General features: G+C 36.8%; 1 protein-coding gene across 1 annotated transcript in view; it reads right to left on the bottom strand.

Moving 5' to 3' along the window:
* The window catches only part of LOC310892362 (potassium voltage-gated channel subfamily KQT member 1-like), a 522172-nt gene that overhangs the window by 447860 nt on the left and 54078 nt on the right, over nucleotides 1-20234 (bottom strand). Inside the window, exons 4-7 of the mRNA XM_083820035.1 lie at nucleotides 19607-19733; nucleotides 13599-13677; nucleotides 10601-10697; nucleotides 7953-8093 (exon numbers count right to left, since the gene is read on the bottom strand). Of these exons, the coding sequence (XP_083676161.1) occupies nucleotides 7953-8093; nucleotides 10601-10697; nucleotides 13599-13677; nucleotides 19607-19733 (444 nt within the window). The remainder of the gene's footprint in view (nucleotides 1-7952; nucleotides 8094-10600; nucleotides 10698-13598; nucleotides 13678-19606; nucleotides 19734-20234) is intronic.

The following is a 20234-nucleotide window of genomic DNA, read 5'->3' as shown; positions in this document are numbered from 1 at the left end:
AGGCAGAACCAAGATCAAGCCAGAAAGTCACCCTACATATTCAGGTCAGAAGCAGGGAACTCTACAACCAAACATAGCTTTGTTCCAGGTGAAAATCACCTAAGCTCCAGAACAATTTAGGCATGAAATGAGGACACAGAGCTAGGCTCAGAGCCCCTGGGTAGAGGGGGGGTAGATGCTACAGGTGGTGCTTATTAGGGCCGTTAAAGCCAGTTATCCATTTAGGGCCATGAGAACAGCCCTCTCTTCTAGCAACATCCTCACATTTCTAAGAGGTCTGGGATCAGGAGGAACTTGCCATAGAGAGACATCACCACTATGGGATATCAGTGGACTTTTCCAGGGTACAGAACTGGAATAGGGACAGGAAACTGGAAAGGGACGTGACATGAGTGACTTCATGCTTGGTAGAGGAGAGGCCACCTGTGAAAAGCCACAGAAGCCAGAAGGCCTGAGAAGGACAGAAGAGTTAGGCTACCCCTAGTGAGTCCTGGCAGGCTGGAGAAGAATTTGTGTGGAGCCCAGTGGTCAGTAAGGGTTTGGCACTGTAGGGAGATCAGAAGACAAAGGAAAGCTGGTCTTTCAGGAGGGTTTATAGTGAAGCAAGGGACAGCTGCTCCCACAGAGAAGGTGAGCCAGAAGCCAAGGGGATCCCAAAATGGCCAGATGGGGCCTCCCTACCCCATACCTAACCTCACAGATGTCAGCCATATCCAAAAGAGAGTTCAAATCAGAAGGCAATGAAGGAAGCCTGAAGTCAAGAGTAGAAGTCAACCCACAGGCTGAGGTCTAGAGCACAAGAACATGACCAAGCTAGAGGCCAGCTCCCATTCAGCAAAGCTCAGGCAGAGAGGAAGTGCCCAGTGCTGAGCTTAAACAGAGCCTCTGGAATGTGGGTGTTATGGGATGGTCCAGGTGTGACTGGTCAGGCTCATTAGTGTATGCACAGCCCTGACACAACAGTACACATGATGGCAGTATGGCAAAGTAGCAAAGATGACCTCTACCCATGAGAGGTGGAAAGCTTCTGGTGAGGAAATGTAGACTTCTGTCACCAATGCCAACCACTTGAGAGAGCTTCAAGTAGAAAAAAAAAAAAGTACTTCTATTTGAGAGCTCCAGCTCTAAACCTGGTTCCCTTCACCTTGCCCTGAGTGGTAGCAGAAATACAGCCAAAACAGACATAAAACAATATATAAATCTACACTGATTATGAAAGCGGGTGTGGAAATACTGCCTTTTATGGGAAAAGTCACTGACATATACTTAGATATTCTGCAATATAGGCTTTTGAGGAAATTTAAAAAAAAAAAAACTATCAACAATCAAGCCATGGGAAAAATACATTTCCTCCTGCTCTGAGAGCAGTTCTGCAGAATGCTAGAAGGAAAATTTGAAGGGAAAAATAACCAATTACTATCAAATTGAATTTTTCCAAGTTAAAAAAAAATCAGACTTGTGTTTATTCATCATGAATTTCTCATTTGATCAAGTCAACTTTGTAGTATCTGTATCCTCTAATGAATATTACTACCTTGAACTGCAGGCTGCCCTCAGCAGGAACCCTGTCTTGTCAGGTGTTTGTCCAGACATGGTGTGACTTGCCCATGAAATGACTCAGCCACTGCATACTACCAGCAGTACAATCAGATGAGTTTGCCAGCCCCCAGAACTAAACCAGACCCCCCAAAACTTCGAAACACAGTGTGTGTTAGCAGAGAGTGGAGGATTTTAAAATTGTGTTTCTTTAATGGCTCTTCCGCTCCTCAGTACACCTGGATGACCCCTTAAAGTCTAGGATTTTTCCTTCCTTTTCCTCCTCTTTCTTATGAAAGTCTTCTTGTTGTTTTGTTTGTTTGTTTGTTTGTTTGTTTTTGTTTTGGTTTGGTTTGGTTTGTGTCTGTGTCTGTGTCTCTGTGTGTTTGAGTTTTCCAGCACTGAGGACATAAAAACAAACTGCAGTAATGTTGAACTGTCTTAGTGTTACTATGGAAGATAGCATGAAAGCCATAACCAGAGAAAATATTATTTTTCATCCCTACAGCAGGCATTTATTTGGCTTGCAGATTCCTGCAGGTGCCAGCAGGCATTTATTTGGCTTGCAGATTCCTGCAGGTGCCTGAACATGTCTCAGAAAGTTTCTCCCTTGCTACCTTAAGAGGGTTCCTTCTTGGTAATCTAATTAGTGCATTGAAGTATGTGGAAAGGATTATAGATAATGTAATTCTCTGGCTTTCTTAATCACAATCAGATTTCTTTTTGCTTGTACATACAGAAGTTATTAGTAATCTGCCCACAGAATGTTTAATAAGTAGACTTTGGAAAATAACACCTGCTTCTTAACAAAGATTTACTATGGCACATTCCAGCTGGTACACACATGCTCTAATGCAGCCTCTGAAAACATACATTTACACTTCAAAAAAGCAAGAACTCTAATTTAGTAGAAGACAACACAGCTTCTCACATGCTTTAAGACAGGCAGGTGTCCTGAAGCTTGAAGAGCCAGAACTGCACACATTTAAAAAAAAAAAAAAAAAAAAAAAAAGTATTAAAAATAAAGGGGTTCAGACCACCACCTCTGGTACAGAAATTTACTACTGGAAATTCTGAGCAATTGTTCCCAAGGACCTCTGCCAGTTAACAATGATTTACTGGAGACACTATTTAACTCAAGTTCAATGGTATAGAATAGTCACATTTGTAGCAAAAGCAGTAAGTTTTACCAACATTAAGAGGCAAGAATGGAGGGACCAACATGTCCTTATTTCCTCAAGAAAAATACTCTGATAGGACGGAAAAACTGCTGTGATATGGGTTACAACTCTGGCAGGCTGACAGTTCTGTTAGAAATGCTTCTGCATGTGCTCTAACATGCTATAACTTCTGAAAATAGCTTCATATAAATACCACAAGCCTTTGATATGTCTTTGCAGTTTAATCTGCACGTCTGCCAAATCTAGGTGAAACCACCTTGCATTTAACTGGAGCGGGTGAACCTTGTTAGCATTTAATTCCAACTCTCTTTGGTTCTTTATTTTTCCCTTTTCTTCATATTTAAACCTTTCAGGTCATTTGTATCAAGTTCAGCAAGCTTGCACTTTCTACTCAAAGCAAAATGTTACCCATAATACACTCTGCGGTTTTTGACACATAAGACTTTCAAATACTTGCTAGCAAGATTTTTTTTTCCCATGGTTAAGTTTTGAAAGGCAAAAGTGAAATCAAATTTCACCCCCTAGTAACTCCACATCTGTGTTTCTATGTTACAGAAGATTTGAAAAGAAAAAGAAACTGATTCACTTTGTCCTTTGTCACTGTTTCCAGCTGTGAACTGCACCTGCACCCTGACTCACTAGTGCTGAGGAGGCTTAGATGTCCGGAAAGCTTAAACAACAATTCAAACAGTGTTCTTCATGTGCCTCACATAGTTACAGAGAGACAAAGTTGATTTTATTTTGCTGTTACACAAAACAAGTCAAGTTTTGGAAAACAACAACAAAACCCAATGAACACTTTGCAAGGCATAAAAGTACACTTTCAAATAGAGATTCCAAGTCACCTACCTCAGCAAGGTAAAGTAATGCATGTTTTATACTTTGTTGATGATCACAATTGAACTCTCTTGTAAATTCCTTAAGTCCAAAATGTTAATAAAATGTCTGTATAAACACATCCATACTTTTTTTTTTCCTCCTTAATTTTGTACTCTTTACTCGAATCTAGGCTATAGCTTCTAGTTTTCATAAAATGCTTTTAGTCCATATCTAAACATTCAATACAACTCATAAAGTAGGTGCAGGACACCGAGAGTTAAATAAATAAATAAATTAAATGATGAAAGGGTAAAAAAAAAGCACATTTGCTTCACATGGAAGTTTTGTTACATGAAGGAATAATCCATGCATGAGTATACTTTGACTTAACTAGATGTTAAAAAACATAGTTAGTTCACAAAGTGATTGCTGAAAATCCTTTTTGTTTGTTTTTTACTTTACCTAGCTCCCCTTAGTTTGACAAGCGGTTTCTCTTTCAACCCACTTTAGACTTGGGTCTAAATTTGGTCATTTCTGGCCTTTTGTAGCTACAGGCCTAGAAATTACATACTGCAGAGCAAACATGAATCACCATACTTTAATGATCACACATTAAATTAAGACTTTTTTTGTTAATAAACTATATGCAATCCATTTCTTTCATTGCTGTCATGCTAATTCACATGGTGCTGCAAAGCTCTTTGTAACTTTACTATGAAAGAAAAACTCATGAGATATTTCACACAGATTTAGCTGAACAGGCGCAGACTTTCATGGGAGCCCTAATGCTGCTGAAGTTCCCACAAGCAGCTCCACTTTTAATTAGAGGTACTTTGCAGACGGTTCAGCTAGATCATTGGTAAAAACAGGAAGAGTAGCTGCATTCCACTGCATTCAGTCATGAGCGTCTTTACAGGTTTGTTTTCTTAAAGTAGACATGGGGTGTCTTTCATAACATCAATTATACTCTAATTGTTTACTTTTGCTTCTAAAATATAACAATCTGTGCTTCTGGGGTATAGATTTCTTTCTTCCATTAGTTAGAGGTTATCACATCTATAAGCATGGGGCTTTATGTTTTACTGAAAATTTTATCATATGTCTGTAGAGGAGTTTAACAAGTGATTCTTCTATGAGTTATTCCATGGTTTTGTTCTTTTCCCACCAGGTCAGATAATTAGGTCCATCTGGCCATTTAATGGATTTTTCTTTTTTAATAGAACATTTTTAGTGTGTACTCTTTTGCACAGGCATAGGTGGTACTCTACAAATGAAATGAGTATCTGACAACATAATGTCAGGAATTTAAAGCTTAAAAGATTTTTATACTGAACCACTTATAAAGTGGTAATTCAGGGTACATGTAATATAATCTATATTTCTGTATACTTCACTGAAATAGAGGCTTACACAGCATCCAAGTTAAGGATTAGAAACATACATCTATTAGGAACATTTTGTCTGTCTTCCCAGACTTACTCATCAGTTTATTTGGATTCAGATAAACAATTGGTTTATTGCCTAATAAGTATATTGTTATTTTTCAAGTCTGATATCTAAGAACAAATCCAGTTTATTACATTTCAAATCAATCTTCACAGAATCACAGAATTGTCTAGGCTGGAAGAGACCTCCAAGATCATCTAGTCCAACCTCTGTCCTAACACTAACAAATCCTACACTAAACCATATCACTAAGGGCTACATCTAAACGTCTTTTAAAGACCTCCAGGGATGGCGACTCAACCACGTCCCTGGGCAGTCCATTCCAATGCCTAACAACCCTTTCAGTAAAGAAGTTCTTCCTAATGTCCAACCTAAACCTCCCCTGGCGCAACTTTAGCCCATTCCCCCTCATCCTGTCACTGAGCACGTGGGAGAATAGACCAATCCCCACCTCTCTACAGCCTCCTTTAAGGTACCTATAGAGAGCAATAAGGTCACCCCTGAGCCTCCTCTTCTCAAGGCTAAACAACCCCAGCTCCCTCAGACACTCCTCGGAAGACTTGTTCTCCAGACCCCTCACCAGCTTCATTGCCCTTCTCTGGACTCTCTCAAGCACCTCCATGTCCTTCTTGTAGCAAGGGGCCCAAAACTGAACACAGTACTCGAGGTGCGGCCTCACCAGAGCCGAGTACGGGGGGACAATCACCTCCCTAGACCTGCTGGCCACACTGCTTCTTTTACAAGCCAGGATGCTGTTGGCCTTCTTGGCCACCCGAGCACACTGCTGGCTCGTATTCAGCCGACTGTCAACCAGTACTCCCAGGTCCTTCTCTGCCAGGCAGCTTTCCAACCACTCATCTCCCAGCCCGTAGCGCTGCTTGGGGTTGTTACGCCCCAGATGCAGGACCCGGCACTTGGCCTTGTTGAACTTCATGCAGTTGACCTCAGCCCATCAGTCCAGCCTATCCAGATCCTCTTGCAGAGCCGTCCTTCCCTCGAGCAGATCGACACATGCACCTAACTTGGTGTCATCTGCAAACTTACTGAGGGTGCACTCGATCCCCTCATCCAGGTCATCGATAAAGATATTAAAGAGGACCGGCCCCATCACTGAGCCCTGGGGGACTCCACTAGTAACCGGCCTCCAACTGGATTTAACTCCATTCACCACTACTCTTTGGGCCCGGCCATCCAGCCAGTTTTTAACCCAACAAAGCGTACGCCAGTCCAAGCCACAAGCAGCCAGTTTCTTGAGGAGAATGTTGTGGGAAACGGTGTCAAAAGCCTTACTGAAGTCAAGGTAGATCACATCCACAGCCTTCCCCTCATCCACCAAGCGCGCCACTTGGTCATAGAAGGAGATCAGGTTCGTCAAGCAGGACCTACCTTTCATAAACCCATGCTGACTGGGCCTGATCGCCCGGTTGCCCTGCAAGTGCCGCGTGATGACCCTCAAGATAATCTGTTCCATAAGCTTCCCTGGCACTGAGGTCAAGCTAACAGGCCTATAGTTTCCCAGGTCTACCCTCCGACCCTTCTTGTAGATGGGCGTCACGTTTGCCAGCCGCCAGTCGACTGGGACCTCCCCTGATAGCCAGGACCGCCGATAAATGATGGAAAGCGGCTTGGCCAGCTCCTCCGCCAGTTCTCTCAGTACCCTCGGGTGGATCCCATCTGGCCCCAAGACTTCCGTACATCCAAATGTTGTAGCAGGTCGCCAACCATTTCCTCATGGATAGTGATGGCCACATCCTGCTCCCCATCCCCTTCCACCGGCTCAGGGTACCCGGTATCCAGAGAACAACCGGTCTTGCCGCTAAAGACTGAGGCAAAGAAAGCATTGAGCAACTCAGCCTTTTCCTCATCTTTTGTAACTAAGTTTCCCCCCGCATCCAGTAAAGGATGGAGATTCTCCTTAGTCCTCCTTTTTGTGTTGATGTATTTGTAAAAACATTTTTTTGTTATCTTTAACGATACTCTTGAAACTCTCTCTCTCTGGAAGATGGTGGCTCTGCATCTGTTCTAGTCTTCTCATTTTTCTTTGTCACTAGCACTGTGATGAATCTCATTGGGTTTGTTATAATGAGATGGCCACCTCATAAAATATATAAGGTTCTCTAGTGGTAAAAGGGACCACAAGAGCAGAGATGGTTTGTGCAACAGCTAAGAGATGGTTTGTGCAACAGCTAATAAGGAGGAAAAGCATGACGCATACTAAGAAATATGATGAGAAGAGCCATATTAAGGGAGTATTTCTTATTCTGTTCATAGCTATCTATTCCCTTTTCATCTGATTCTGGGCATACATACCAATAATTACCACATTGCTCTCATAATTCCAGTTCATCCTTCATATGATTCTTTATTATTATTATTTAACCAAAGATTAACACTCACCATGACTGCTGTCCAAAGAAGCTGATAAATTTGAGATTTGTCTGTTGCTTTTGATGGAGTTATTTATCGTAACTGTTAATCATGGAATCATTCAAAACACAGTAACTTCTAACCTGCATCAAGGTCTGTGTTATTACTAAGACAAGGAACTTTACACAAAGAGATCCAAAAATTAAAAGTTAGAGTCAAGCTTCCACAAACAGAATATTCTTTTAAAAGTTACAGACCTTTTGCAGAACATTAAGTGGAGTTTAAAAGTGGTATAGGATTCAAGGGGTACTTACACTCTTTTTGCAATGTGGATTTAAATTTATATATATATATATTATTTTTTTTTCCCATTTGTATGTTTTCAAGGCTAGTTAGCTAAAGACTTGCTATCAAACACCAAAATAATTTAATTTCATTTATTACATTCTTTTCCTGGTATCCTTTTTGAAAAGTTGCCAAGCTTCCCTACACAAATGTGTTCCTTACACAAATGTAATTTTTGAAAAAGAGAAAATGATCACAACTTCAGCAGAAAATCTTGCACATTTAGTTTGAGTACACATTTTTCTGATAAAGACTTACCACACCCCACCAAAGGGCATCAGCATAGCTGGAGAAACCTGTCTTTCCATCCTCATCAACTGCATCCTTCTCAGCAAGATAAACAAAATAGGATGAAAAGATTAATCCCAAGAATCCAATGTACAACGTAGTTATAAGTTCCTATTAAAATAGAAAATAAATGAGTACATAATGTTTAAATCATATATTATCTATTAAAAAACATTATAAATACCTGTTTGTTTTTTTTTGTTGTTGTTTGTTTTTTGTTTTGTTTTGCTTTGGTTTGTTTGCATCATGATAGAAAAATTAATAAGTTTCATTTCAGGTATGAAATCTGCTTCCAGTAAAACATGTAAGCAAATGTTTTGTTTTCTATTTATGTTAGATTGAAAAAGCAAGCAGAAGCCACCATTTACACAGTCATTTGTACTGCTAAATGTAGGGCAGGACATCTGTCCTGTTTCATGTCCTTTAAATAGGGTTGAATGGGAATTGTTCCATTTAATTGTCCACTCAGAATACCAAATGTTAATACATTTTAAAAATAGTAAAGCACTGCTTTAGAAATGCACTTTATGAACAGTATGATAAAATAACTGTTATGAATCGAAGGCCGTGTTCTTCTGATTGTGACCACATCTAAGAAAGCAACTTGTACATCCTATACTTTGATTGCTTAAGACTGACCATAAGACTGACTTGTTGCATTTATCAGTGCTAGCCTAAGAAACAATACAGTAAGTTAGGTAGACATTCCCCATACTTCAGAAATGAAAAAAAATAAAAAAGTATCTTCCAGAGCATGTATTGATCACTATATTTTTTCCATACTTTTTTCTAATGATAATGGCATGCTGTGTACTTGCAGATAACACCCCATTGCTGTGAAAAGCTCCTTCTTTTTACTTTTAATAGTAGAAAGTATTTAGCTTTCTCTGATTTTTCACAACTCTTTTATTTGACTACACAATGTTTTTCCAATGCAAGAGGAAACTGTTTAACACCTGAGACTGTATGTTCAGTGATCCATAGAAAACTACAATGGAAATGGAGACTAGTTCTTGTTCCTTGCCTACAAAGAAAACACCCCACTTTCATTCTACCATTTCTTCAGTGTGTTAGTGGGTGATCTGCTTTGACACGTTCTACAGATCTGTAGAGTTTTATATATCATCACAGACACTTTGGATTCACAGAACTTCAGGTACATTTATTTATAATTCACTTCAAGTTTTTGTGTTTTCATTTAGGTTTTTTGTTGTTGTTGTGGTTTTTTTGCTTGTTTGTTTTTTGTTTTTTGTTTTTTTTTCTCTTCAAACCGTTGAACTTGTATTTGTGACATTTAAGACTTAGGTTATATTTTGGAGACGGTATTTCAAGATTCTTGACTAAAAATTTGAATACCCATGGAAGAAGGGTATTCTCAAACACCTCTGTCAGTAAAATTAGGAAAAGTTGAGAACATATATTTGGATTCCAGTTCTGCCCTAGTTAGATATCTAGGCAATGTGACCACAGTAAATGAAGACTACACAGTCTTAGAGCATTAAAATTCATCCTGTTGTACAAGACAAAAGTAGACTTTATGCTAAAGCATTTTTAAAAGATTATTTTAAATCAAGACCTCAATGTGCATCAATGGCTTCATAAGGGCATAAAATTTCCTACACTACTGGGGAAAAAATAAAAGGAATTAAAGTAACATAACATGATTCTTTTGGATTAAGTACTTCACATTCTCTGCCCCAGAACACTTAAAAAAAAAAAAAAAAAGCAATTGTCTACCTACAGAATGAAGCAAATGAAAGAATGTCCGTGGAAATCTATAATTATTTGTCAATATCTGAAGAACAAATCTACACTCATAAAGAGCAGGTTAAAGAACCACCCTTAGAAGTCTGATGTAAAAATTTATAGCACAGTAGTAGCCCTCCAAGGTATGGTATTTATGCAATTTAAAGGCTATTGATAAAACTTTATTATCATGTTCATATAGATGTCAGCTCCATAAAACATCAAAAAGAATTATTCAGCCAGTCATTTTAAAAGTCTGAACTAAAACATTTAAGCTTTTCAACTTTAGTGAATGTTCATACAGAATAACTGTTTCCAAACTTTGGCAGACAAAGAACTATTTACAGCCATGTTTACCTCTGTGTTTAACTGCCTATCTGCTTAAAACATTGCTTTCCTGTTATATTATCACAACATAGTATGATTATTTATAGAATGAATTAGAAAACTCCTTATTCAGACAGAAAAGAACAATTTAAATAACTTTTTGTTCAATCAAAGCATTTCCACTTGTACTTTTTTTTTTTTTTTTTTTTCCACAGAACAACCAATCTAGGATGTGAAGACAGTGGACAGTGTTTGCAATATGAAAGACAGACCACATAACTGAATATAATAAGTTATACTGAAGAACAAGATCAAAGAGTATAGCAATTAATTTCAAAAAAAATGCTGATGCCGATGCACTGCTAACCACTGACCTGAAGTAAAGAATAGTGTTCTCATTTTAAAAGTAGAAACGCATGATGGTCTTTTAAAGCATTTTTCCTCTTGCAAGAACTTGCAAGAATTTAAACCAGACTATGATTTAAAGTCCATAAAAAGATATACTGGAGTAAACAAAAGGCAGGGGATCTTTAAAGATCTAGTACCTGACGATGTATGAAAACAACTGATCCTAGTAGTCTCCAGGTGCCTCCCTGCCGATCTACATGAAGCATGCGAAGTATCTGGAGAAACCGGATTCCCCTGTAAGAAAAACAGGACATTAAATTGAAACAGTGATTGAGGTCAGTACTTTTGTGCCTATACAGAATTGACTATGTTCACTAACATACAGCCAAATTAAGACAAAGGCATTGACCCCAGTAAGATTGCATCTTAGACTTGAGGAAGTCTCAGTAGACAATATGTTGAGATCTCATTACATTGTGTGCAAATATATTCAGAAATATAGACTTGTACAACAATTAAAAAAAAAAAAAAAAGAGGCAAGAAATTTCTAAAATATATACTTTCAAACTTGAAGGAAACTTAACATTGTTTACCTGAATATGATTCTCAAATGTTTCTTTCCAAGCAAAACCAGTGCTTCAAACTTTACTAATATAAATATGAGAAAACATTTTCCTCTAGTTTCCAAAAGCAGAATGTGAACTAAACATGTTCTACTACTGAAGTCCTTCGTGTTAAGTAATAGAAACCATCTAACTGGAAATAGATAGGTGATTTTAGGACAATAACTGAAGCATAAACTTTGAACATTTTCAGCTAAAGAAAAATAATTATCAGTATGGGTCTTCAATAAATCTATTCAATGAAAATATTTCCTTCTACTGACCCTTTTTGCAATGAACTTCATTTTCCTGCCCTTGTTTTACTATCTTATCATTGAAAGAAAACAGTGAATAGTAGAAAAGGATGTTGAATTCACCTATCTGAAAATTTTTCACTATAGTATTTTACCTCTGCTATCCCCATTTATTATTACTGTTTTTTAGTTCAGTCATCTTATTTCAATCCCACTTTAGCTGCATTCTTCCAGGCTACATCAACTGGCAAGATCCTCAGCATGATGCTTTCCTTCAGTCAGTGGTGTTATTCAGACAGAGAAGGCATACTGTATTCTGAATGATCCAACATTTCCTTTAGTCACAAAGCAAGTTTTTCTGAGCTTTCACAGTTGCCAATCAGATGATCAAATGCTTGTCTTTTATGTTGGAAGAAGACAATAATACTGACTACCAAATGACGTATAAATGATTGAGTACACTTTGTTTTATTTCTTTGATATGCCATTAGAATTATAGTTTTAATTATCTCAGAAACTTTAAAATAACCACTTAAAACCTGATAATTAAAACATGAGTCAACGAAGAATTACAAGACTACCAAATGTGTGTACCAGTGGACTGCTGAATCATTGATTGCTGATGTTGGAACAGGTGAGTCACACATAGCTCTCCTGTATAATTGTTAGACACTCTTTTGATGCTTGACCCAATGGCAGTTCTCGATTTTCCTGTCTCTGTTGTATCTAAGATGTTAAGGTCTATTATGTTACTATAAGCCAAGTTCTGACATGCGTGTTACAGGCACGGAAAGTTTCACAAGTATAGATTTAAAAAAGTAAAATAGTGAAGGCAAAACTCTAGTTACACAGCCTCTGAATATGCACACCCCATTTCCTTTCCTCTGAAAAGAAAAAAGAAATTGAGGAGCGGCTGAGGGAACTGGGGTTGTTCAGTCTGGAGAAGAGGAGGTTCAGGGGAGACCTGATTGCTCTCTACAGCTACCTGAAAGGAGGTTGTGGGGAGCTGGGGGTCGGTCTCTTCTCACAGATAACTAGCGATAGGACAAGAGGGAATGGCCTCAAGTTGCTCCAGGGGAGGTTCAGGTTGGAAATGAGGAGACATTTCTTCTCAGAAAGAGTAGTCAGGCATTGGAATGGGTTGCCCAGGGAGGTGGTGGAGTCACCTTCACTGGGGGTGTTTAAGGAAAGGTTGGACGTGGTGCTTAGGGACATGGTTTAGTGGGTGACATTGGTGGTTGGGGGATGGTTGGGCTAGAAGGTATTTGGAGGTCTCTTCTAACCTTAATGATTCTATGATTCTATGTTTCCTTCTTAATTCCAAAACAGCTACTTGCATCACAGAATGCATTGTCAGAAAACCTATCAGACTGAGACTTGCCTGTCCCAGATAGTTTTTCAATGGGGCAATAACATCACTGCAGAGATATCTCTGGTAGAAAGCATCCTGAGTTGTAGGACAGTGACTGTATAATTTAACACCAGGAAAGGACATACATACTGAACCCAAAGCCAACTGGGTTCGTAAATAAATACACAGAAGGCGTTTTCATTAAAGCCCTTCCTACACAGTTTGTTAAATACAAAAAAATCCTTAAAATTTTCACATTTACCCTCCTCTTCTCCTGTGTGGATTTTATTGTCACGTAAAGATTAATGTTCTATGGTAACAGAATACTTTAAAAAACACCTTATACATATAGTTCCCTTTACTGTTTTTCTACACAGCTAGATTAGTGTAGATAAATCCCAGTGATCAGACTGCAGGGGAAATCAGAGGTTTGTAACAGAAAATGCAGTACATCTTGCAAGTTAAGTTAGAAAGAGTGGGAAGTATACCTACTCCACTTATCATTTCCTTTCTTCTATTTACTCAGTTTACTTCCCTGAACAAGCCTGCAGTACTTGATGCAAGCTGAACAAACACACTAGACATCAAATGTTTCTGGTTCATGTATGGTATGAGTTACTTGCGCCAAACAAATCCACCAAAGCATAATTAGAGTTTAAACAAAGTAATTACTCATATTTATAAAGTACTGAGTTAAGTGCTATCTGGATTACTTCTTAAATAAACTGATGTTCATTAATGCTCTTTTGTCTAACATAGAGAAATGTTTGATGTTTTACATAGAATGTAATGTTTCTTTAGTTGTTTCCTCTTGGCTTTGGCATTCACACCATTCTTCATATGCCTTGTTTCTGCACTCCTGTTACCCAAGCAGTGAGCAAACAATAATGCATCTTCCACTGCCCAGTGTTTCATTATAACAACTTTTCCTAAACTAGATTTATATCTGTGTGGCTGTGAAGAGCTGCAAGTCACTAGAAGAACATACCTTATTGCTGAGGTGGCAAACACCTGCCCATTAGATCCTATGCTCAGAACAATAATCGAGGCTATTACCACAATTAGATCTGTTAAAAAAAAATTAAAAAAATGAAAGAGTGTATTAAATGTTAGCTCTCAGCACTGAAACACGCAATGAATAAATGAATATAGTCTGAGGAAAGAACTTCAAAAAAGAAATGAAGTTAGCTGAAATTTGGTGGGCAGTAAGTTAATGTAATAATTTCAAACACACTCTCCCCCGCCCCCCCCCCCAAAAAAAAAAAGAGAGAGAGAAAAGAAAAAGAGCAAAAGAGCAAAAGAAAGAGCGAAAGAAAGAACAGCTACAGGTTCTTCCATAATTAATTTAATAACAGAAGTTTTAATGACCCTGACAGAACAAATCAGGCAGCTTTACATGAAAACAATAAAGGAAAAGTCATATTTACACCATAGAAATGAATCCATGTTTTGGCTCAGGGCTCTTGACTTAAGAGGGAAAGCAAGGATTTGTTTCCACCATTTATGAAAAGCATGCAGACAGGTGTCACAAGCAGATACACAAACTTGTAGTTTAAAAATTATATTAAAGCTGTAAAGCCAATATTTCAAAGTTTACAGAACTGTCAGAACAAAGGTTGAACAAAAAGAGTCGGAGCTGTTGTTGGTTTACTTTGTGATACAGTCTTTAATGTATGAAAAAAATGATAATTGTTCCCACAGTTCTCATTTTTTCCCACAACTCCACAGTTTACACACTTCCAGCATCATACAATGCAAATGACGGATTGTGTTCACAGCATCAACAACCTTTAAACATTTTCTGTTTTCCTAATTCAGTGAACAGGTTTATTGAATCCTACTCTGTCATTATTCTGAAAGGACATTTTTCTAATTTCCTCATGAGCATTTCTGTGGTACTCCCCTTCAGAGAATCTAAGTGCTTCCCTTTCTAATTCTGACTAGAAAATAAAGGATAGTATTATAAATGGGAAGCAAATGTGCATAGAATAAGGAAAAATTTGGGCAAATTTTCCTTGCCAAGTTGAAACAAGCAGTACCTTATTCTTCAGAGCACTTACCATTATATAGCACTTCAAAAATAACAGTGCCTACTGACTTCACTTGCAGCTGTGAGAACTCAGAACCTCTGTAACCTGACTTCAAAGCTTTCATTTGGACATCCAGAAAATGAGGTACACTTGTGAAAACTGATTTAAATGACTGCCACAGAGTTTCCATGTGATGCCTAGGCAAGTTGTAGGATAGAATCCAACATCAGAGGCAACAACACTTTTTTCGCTCTTCCTTAAATATTCTCTTGCCTCGTTCACAACCATATAGCTGCTGCAACACATATTGCAGCAGTTCTACAACCAACGGTATCTTTCATTCTGACTCAGATTATTTTCAGAATCAGTCTGATTTACTGTAAATCCAGATTCCTACCTAAGAAATCAGGTAATTAAAGACTCTACTACAATAATTGTACATTTATGAATAAGTACAGGGAGGAGTAAATTAAAGTTACAGAAAGAGCTTCCATTCTGAGATAATCTAAATTTTGATTACCTGACCTTCCATTTTCTGTATTGTTCCTTTATCATGTATGTGTGTGAACACGTATTTGTAAACACATGGATTTTAGGGAGGGCCTTTTTTTTTTTTCTCCATATTACATTGCACTTTAATGCAGAACTTTTCTCTAGAATAAATGTTTCACCAGATGTCTTTACTAAAATATCAAACATATAGATACTTATCTGATGACCAGCAATTAAGGAAGAAAAGACTGACACTTTCAAAATATTTTTCAATCAAGTAGTGACAGCAATACAGATTTTTCATTTTTTCTTTCAATTTTTAATAAGTGTCTCCTACATGGTACAGACGTTCCAATTATTTCCTCCAAACCTGTTTTACTATCTCTACTTCTCTGTTTCTCATACTAATCCCACTTCACTGGTTCAAACAGCCCTGTTTTACACTCCAGGTCTACAGCATATCCTTCTGCCCTTACACTGCCACCTTTAAATCTCATGTATTTTCAGACCCAACGTCCTTTCCCCAAACATTCTGCTGGCTTGTGAGTCTTTTTATACTTCCTTGTCCCAGATCTTGACATCAGTATCCATCCTCCTGTCCTTTCCTCCTGTGTGTTCCAGTCCATTCCTCCTACCCAGCCACTACACTTTGGTATTTGAGCCCAGTATTATCCTTTTCCATGTGCCTTCAAAAGTTTCAGGAAGACCACTCTTAAACCAAAATCAATTTATTTTCTACTCCTAGCCCCAGCTCTGCTGCTCAGAGAAACCTGAAATTTGAATTGTGCAGGTGAACCCTTGAAGAATATAAGATCATTCCCTAGCAGGGTATTTTAAGCATTAAGAAGCCACATTTTTTTTTTCAAAGGCTTATTAGTTAGCATAGAGTTGAATTTCAGGGATAATCAAAAACCTATTTTCTCATTGTCAAGTATCTGCTTCAAAGTTTGGAAGTAGTAGAACTTCTGTATGAGAAGTAACCAGAATTACTTTTTTTTTTTTTTAGAAACAACTTCAATATTTTGCATTAAATGCCTTCACAAAACTCAGACTGAAGCACTTACTTGGCATAGAAAATGTCTGGATAAAAGACCATCGTTTATTTAAATAACTTCAACTATAACAATCATTAGTAGTTGGATTAACATTACATGAATATTTATATTAGTTTCCAAATGAAGAAATGTCAGGAAACCTTTGTAATTTCTAAAAATTGAATTCCAGTAATTTAGGAACAACAGTATAACCTACTCAAACATTCTACCTACCTACGTTTGCAAACATGGCTGCATGAGGTACATGCATGGTACATGAGATGGAGAGAGACAAAAACGACACAGCAACTTCTGCATAGCCTGTGCACTACATATGTAGATAACAGACCTACATAAATCACATAAATCCCTGCAATTTATCATATGTAGTACACAACTTTGAAATTCTAGTTCACAGGTAAGCCTACTGTACCTATGACTAACTCTCATGCTCTAAATCCTTTAGCAAATCCAACCAGCTGCCATTTTTTTTCTAAAATTCAGCTTGCCAGTGAACTATTACTTATTTATACACACAATTCAGGACAGCACATAGCAATACCTATAACACAGCTTACCTGAGTGTTGCTTTTTTTCAAGCAAATTGCTGACCTGTCCTCACAAGTTTACTTACTAGTATAAAATTCTCAGCTTTTTGACTAAATGCAAATAATCATTTTAAAGTAAAAACAGTAAAACCATTTTATTTTAGGAATTTTTATTTGTATTTTCATTTTTAGTTGCCGTAGTATTTTACAGAATGCAAATATTCCTCAGCCTGGAGATGTGTTATTAGTAGTCTGGAGAGAATATGATGTTCATAAGGACTTAAATTAAACAGATTATATGCAGATACTTGAATTTGATTTACATGATATTCTTTTTCACTGAATTTTAGTTTTCTGTGGGCATCACACACGTTAGATGAATACACTGTAGCTAGAACATACCAAGTGCTTATGCTTTTTCAGAGCTCTATCATAACCAATTAAAGGTGCTCATAAATACAGTCCTTTGCTTAAGGACAATAAGAGATGGACTCACATATGTGTGCTCAAGTCTTTAATCCAGTAATTTATGTACCTAAATATCTCTTTTCAAACTGCATGGTGTCACAACAAGTACAAGCAGAAGTTAATTCATAAGTTGTTTTTTGTGACATTTTCCACAACAACAACAGAAGGATAAAATAGGTAAAAGGATGTTCTCTTGGTTTTGCATGTGCTTGGTAGCTGTGTTTCATAAAAGCCTGATTAGGCTAGGAGATTCAGAAGCACTTAGCTGCTAACTTAACCCTAAGTAATAGAAAGTAATTTAAGTGTTAAATCAACATTTAGGAAAGATATCAGTATTACTGCTTCTATGATAATACACGAGCACTAGAACTCTTTAAACGTGCTAATTCTGTGAACTAGGGAATGAAGAAGCATGGAGAGACAAAGTGATTTCTCCAGGGATGCTGGGAATTAATTTGATTTGTGTGTCCCAACATTCTTTAATTACAGAATTGTCTTTTCTCAATTACATGTACTCTGTCTTCAAAAAGGAGAAAAATTTGGTGAGCTTTAGAAAACCTACCTAAGAAATACAAAATTCTGATTTAAATGGTAAAGAAGTTACATCAGTTTCCCCTTTAGATTAAATTTTAAAAGAAGACACAAGAAATAATGTGACCTCCTATCTTCATGTTTTATTTCCTGTTATAGAAGTTGCATGCTAACATACTATTTTATCCAGCATGGACTTCAGTAATATTAAGCAAATTTACAAAATAAAATAATTGCTAGCCTTGACTACAGGATCTCTTTCTGGTTATATGCACCATAGAAATTTTTATTAATTCACTGTTGGGGAGAAGGTGGGGAGGGGGAAAACATTACCCAAAATGAACTTTTCAAGAACAAAATCCAGTTTTTGTGTGTACAAAAATACAATAAATTTCTCTGATATCAAAGCAATGTTTATATTTGCTGATGTTAAAATAAATGCTTTCATACTGATTTAAATATAAATTGAATACCTTCACTTTTACATTTTGCTCTTATACTTTCATTTATTTTTCTTGTGTTTGTGTTTTATTCTTATTGTTCTGAAAATGATAGGATGAGTCAGTATGATTCTATCATTCAAGACAAATGTATTTCCCAAATTTATCCACTTGGATTAATATAGACACAGTTCCATCTGTATTTGATATATGAAAGCAAATCTTAGCTTTAAATGTATTTTATTCTTAGGGGAATTTTAAATGTAAAAGTATTACTGTTTGCTGTGAATGCAAAACCAGCTGTAGTCATTCCCAGCATTTATTAACAAAGACACTGTATCTTCTCCAAGGGCTACACAAACCTTAATGTTTACTACAGTAAATGCACAATACTATTATACAGAAATGGTATCAAGTTGAAATCACAGTTGAATGGGACTGACACATTTTCTGCTGCACTTGTGTACTCCAATATACTTACTAAGAACATTTCTTGATTGAAAGAGAAGTCAAGAAGAGGACTAGAAGAAAAAAAATTACCTATAGGGCTCATGTTAGATCACGAAACTAGAACAGCTCTAGAAGCAGCAGCAGAATTTATTTATATGTAATGAAACACTTCTTTCTCAATAACCAAAAATTAAGTACAATATCTCATCACGTTATTCACTACCAACATCCAGATGTACAATAGAACATGTTGTTTTCTAATCTTTTGCATCGAGTTTCATAAAGTTGCAGATGGTTAAGGAACCATCAGCCCATTCTCTCCCCTTTTCACTTCTCCCACTTTAGTCTATTTAAAATCCAATGATGTTGATGTTGAGTTATATAATTCATAGCTCTGCTGGAGTTTATATAAAATCCCAGATACAAAACAAAAAAGCTTATTTTATGATCTAGTGCAATTTTGCCCACATATCACCTTTTATTAATCTATCATTGTTCCACACGTTCTGTTAGCTACCTCTTCCCCTAAACTCTCTCTTACTCTAGAGATGGTAACCACCATTGTCCCTCAAACTGCTTAACTTTAGTATTAGCCAGGGCAATTTTTCCCAAGTTTCCCTTTGCACATTTTCATTTTTTCTCCGATTTGTACTTACCTTTCTGTCTGCTTTCTACATCAGACCTCAGGACAAAAACTTTTTCAATTTTTTTCCCAGTTACACATGTAGATTTAATAAGGATTTCTTCCCTTTATGAATTTTGCCTTTCTTAAGCTGATGGCCTGCCTGTGTCTCACAGACATATGTTAAGTGTTCAGTTTTATCAATCCAAAGTAAAAAAATTGCATAGGCTCACAAATCAGACATATGCTTGAAACATAGCTCAGATCTGCAATATAATCTCTACAGTAGGTGACATCTCTACTTAAAACTGGATGATAATAAGATAAAAATAAAAGATTAAATAAAAGTTAAAATTAAAAAAATAAATAAATAAATCTTACCGATAATCGATATTGGCTTTCTGGCAAAACGTATTCTTCCCTGGAAGCCAACATATTTACTCCTACAGCCTGCAGACCACAATCGGACCACATATTCAGCACCAAAAAACACAACCAGAACTATTTCCTATATAAGAATTAAAAGAACAAAATATCAGGTTTTTTGCGTTTCTTTTGTGTGTGTGTGTGTGTGTGTTTGTTTTGTTTTTAGTTTGCACATATAATTTATTCCTACAACTAATAAAAATAAGCTTGTGGAGATGAAAGAAACACTGCATTAAAAAAGGAATGTGCTTTATGTATTCATATTTTGTATGCATATGCTGGCCAGTATGTTAAAGGGAGATGTAAACTGTTTCTGAATGTGATTTCACATGAATAAAATAACCGCTTAAGTTTCATTACATCATTATATTACAGGGAAAAACACAATACTCTTATTTCTTTATTGATCTTTAAAATAAAAAAAAAAAAAGGAATGGAGACTCCAAGGATATCATTCCTAAAAATACCAAGTATATGAAACATTGCCACACCCTGAAAAAAAAATATATATATAAATATAAAAACAGAAAGTGTAATGTCAACTTTTGAATATTAAAAAATAGACAACTTATAAAACAAATCA

The sequence above is a fragment of the Anser anser genome, assembly GCF_964211835.1.
Source record: "Anser anser genome assembly, chromosome: 1".
Lineage (NCBI taxonomy): Eukaryota > Metazoa > Chordata > Aves > Anseriformes > Anatidae > Anser > Anser anser.
Note: the sequence above shows the minus strand (reverse complement) of the source record. Positions and strands in the feature narration are given on the sequence as shown.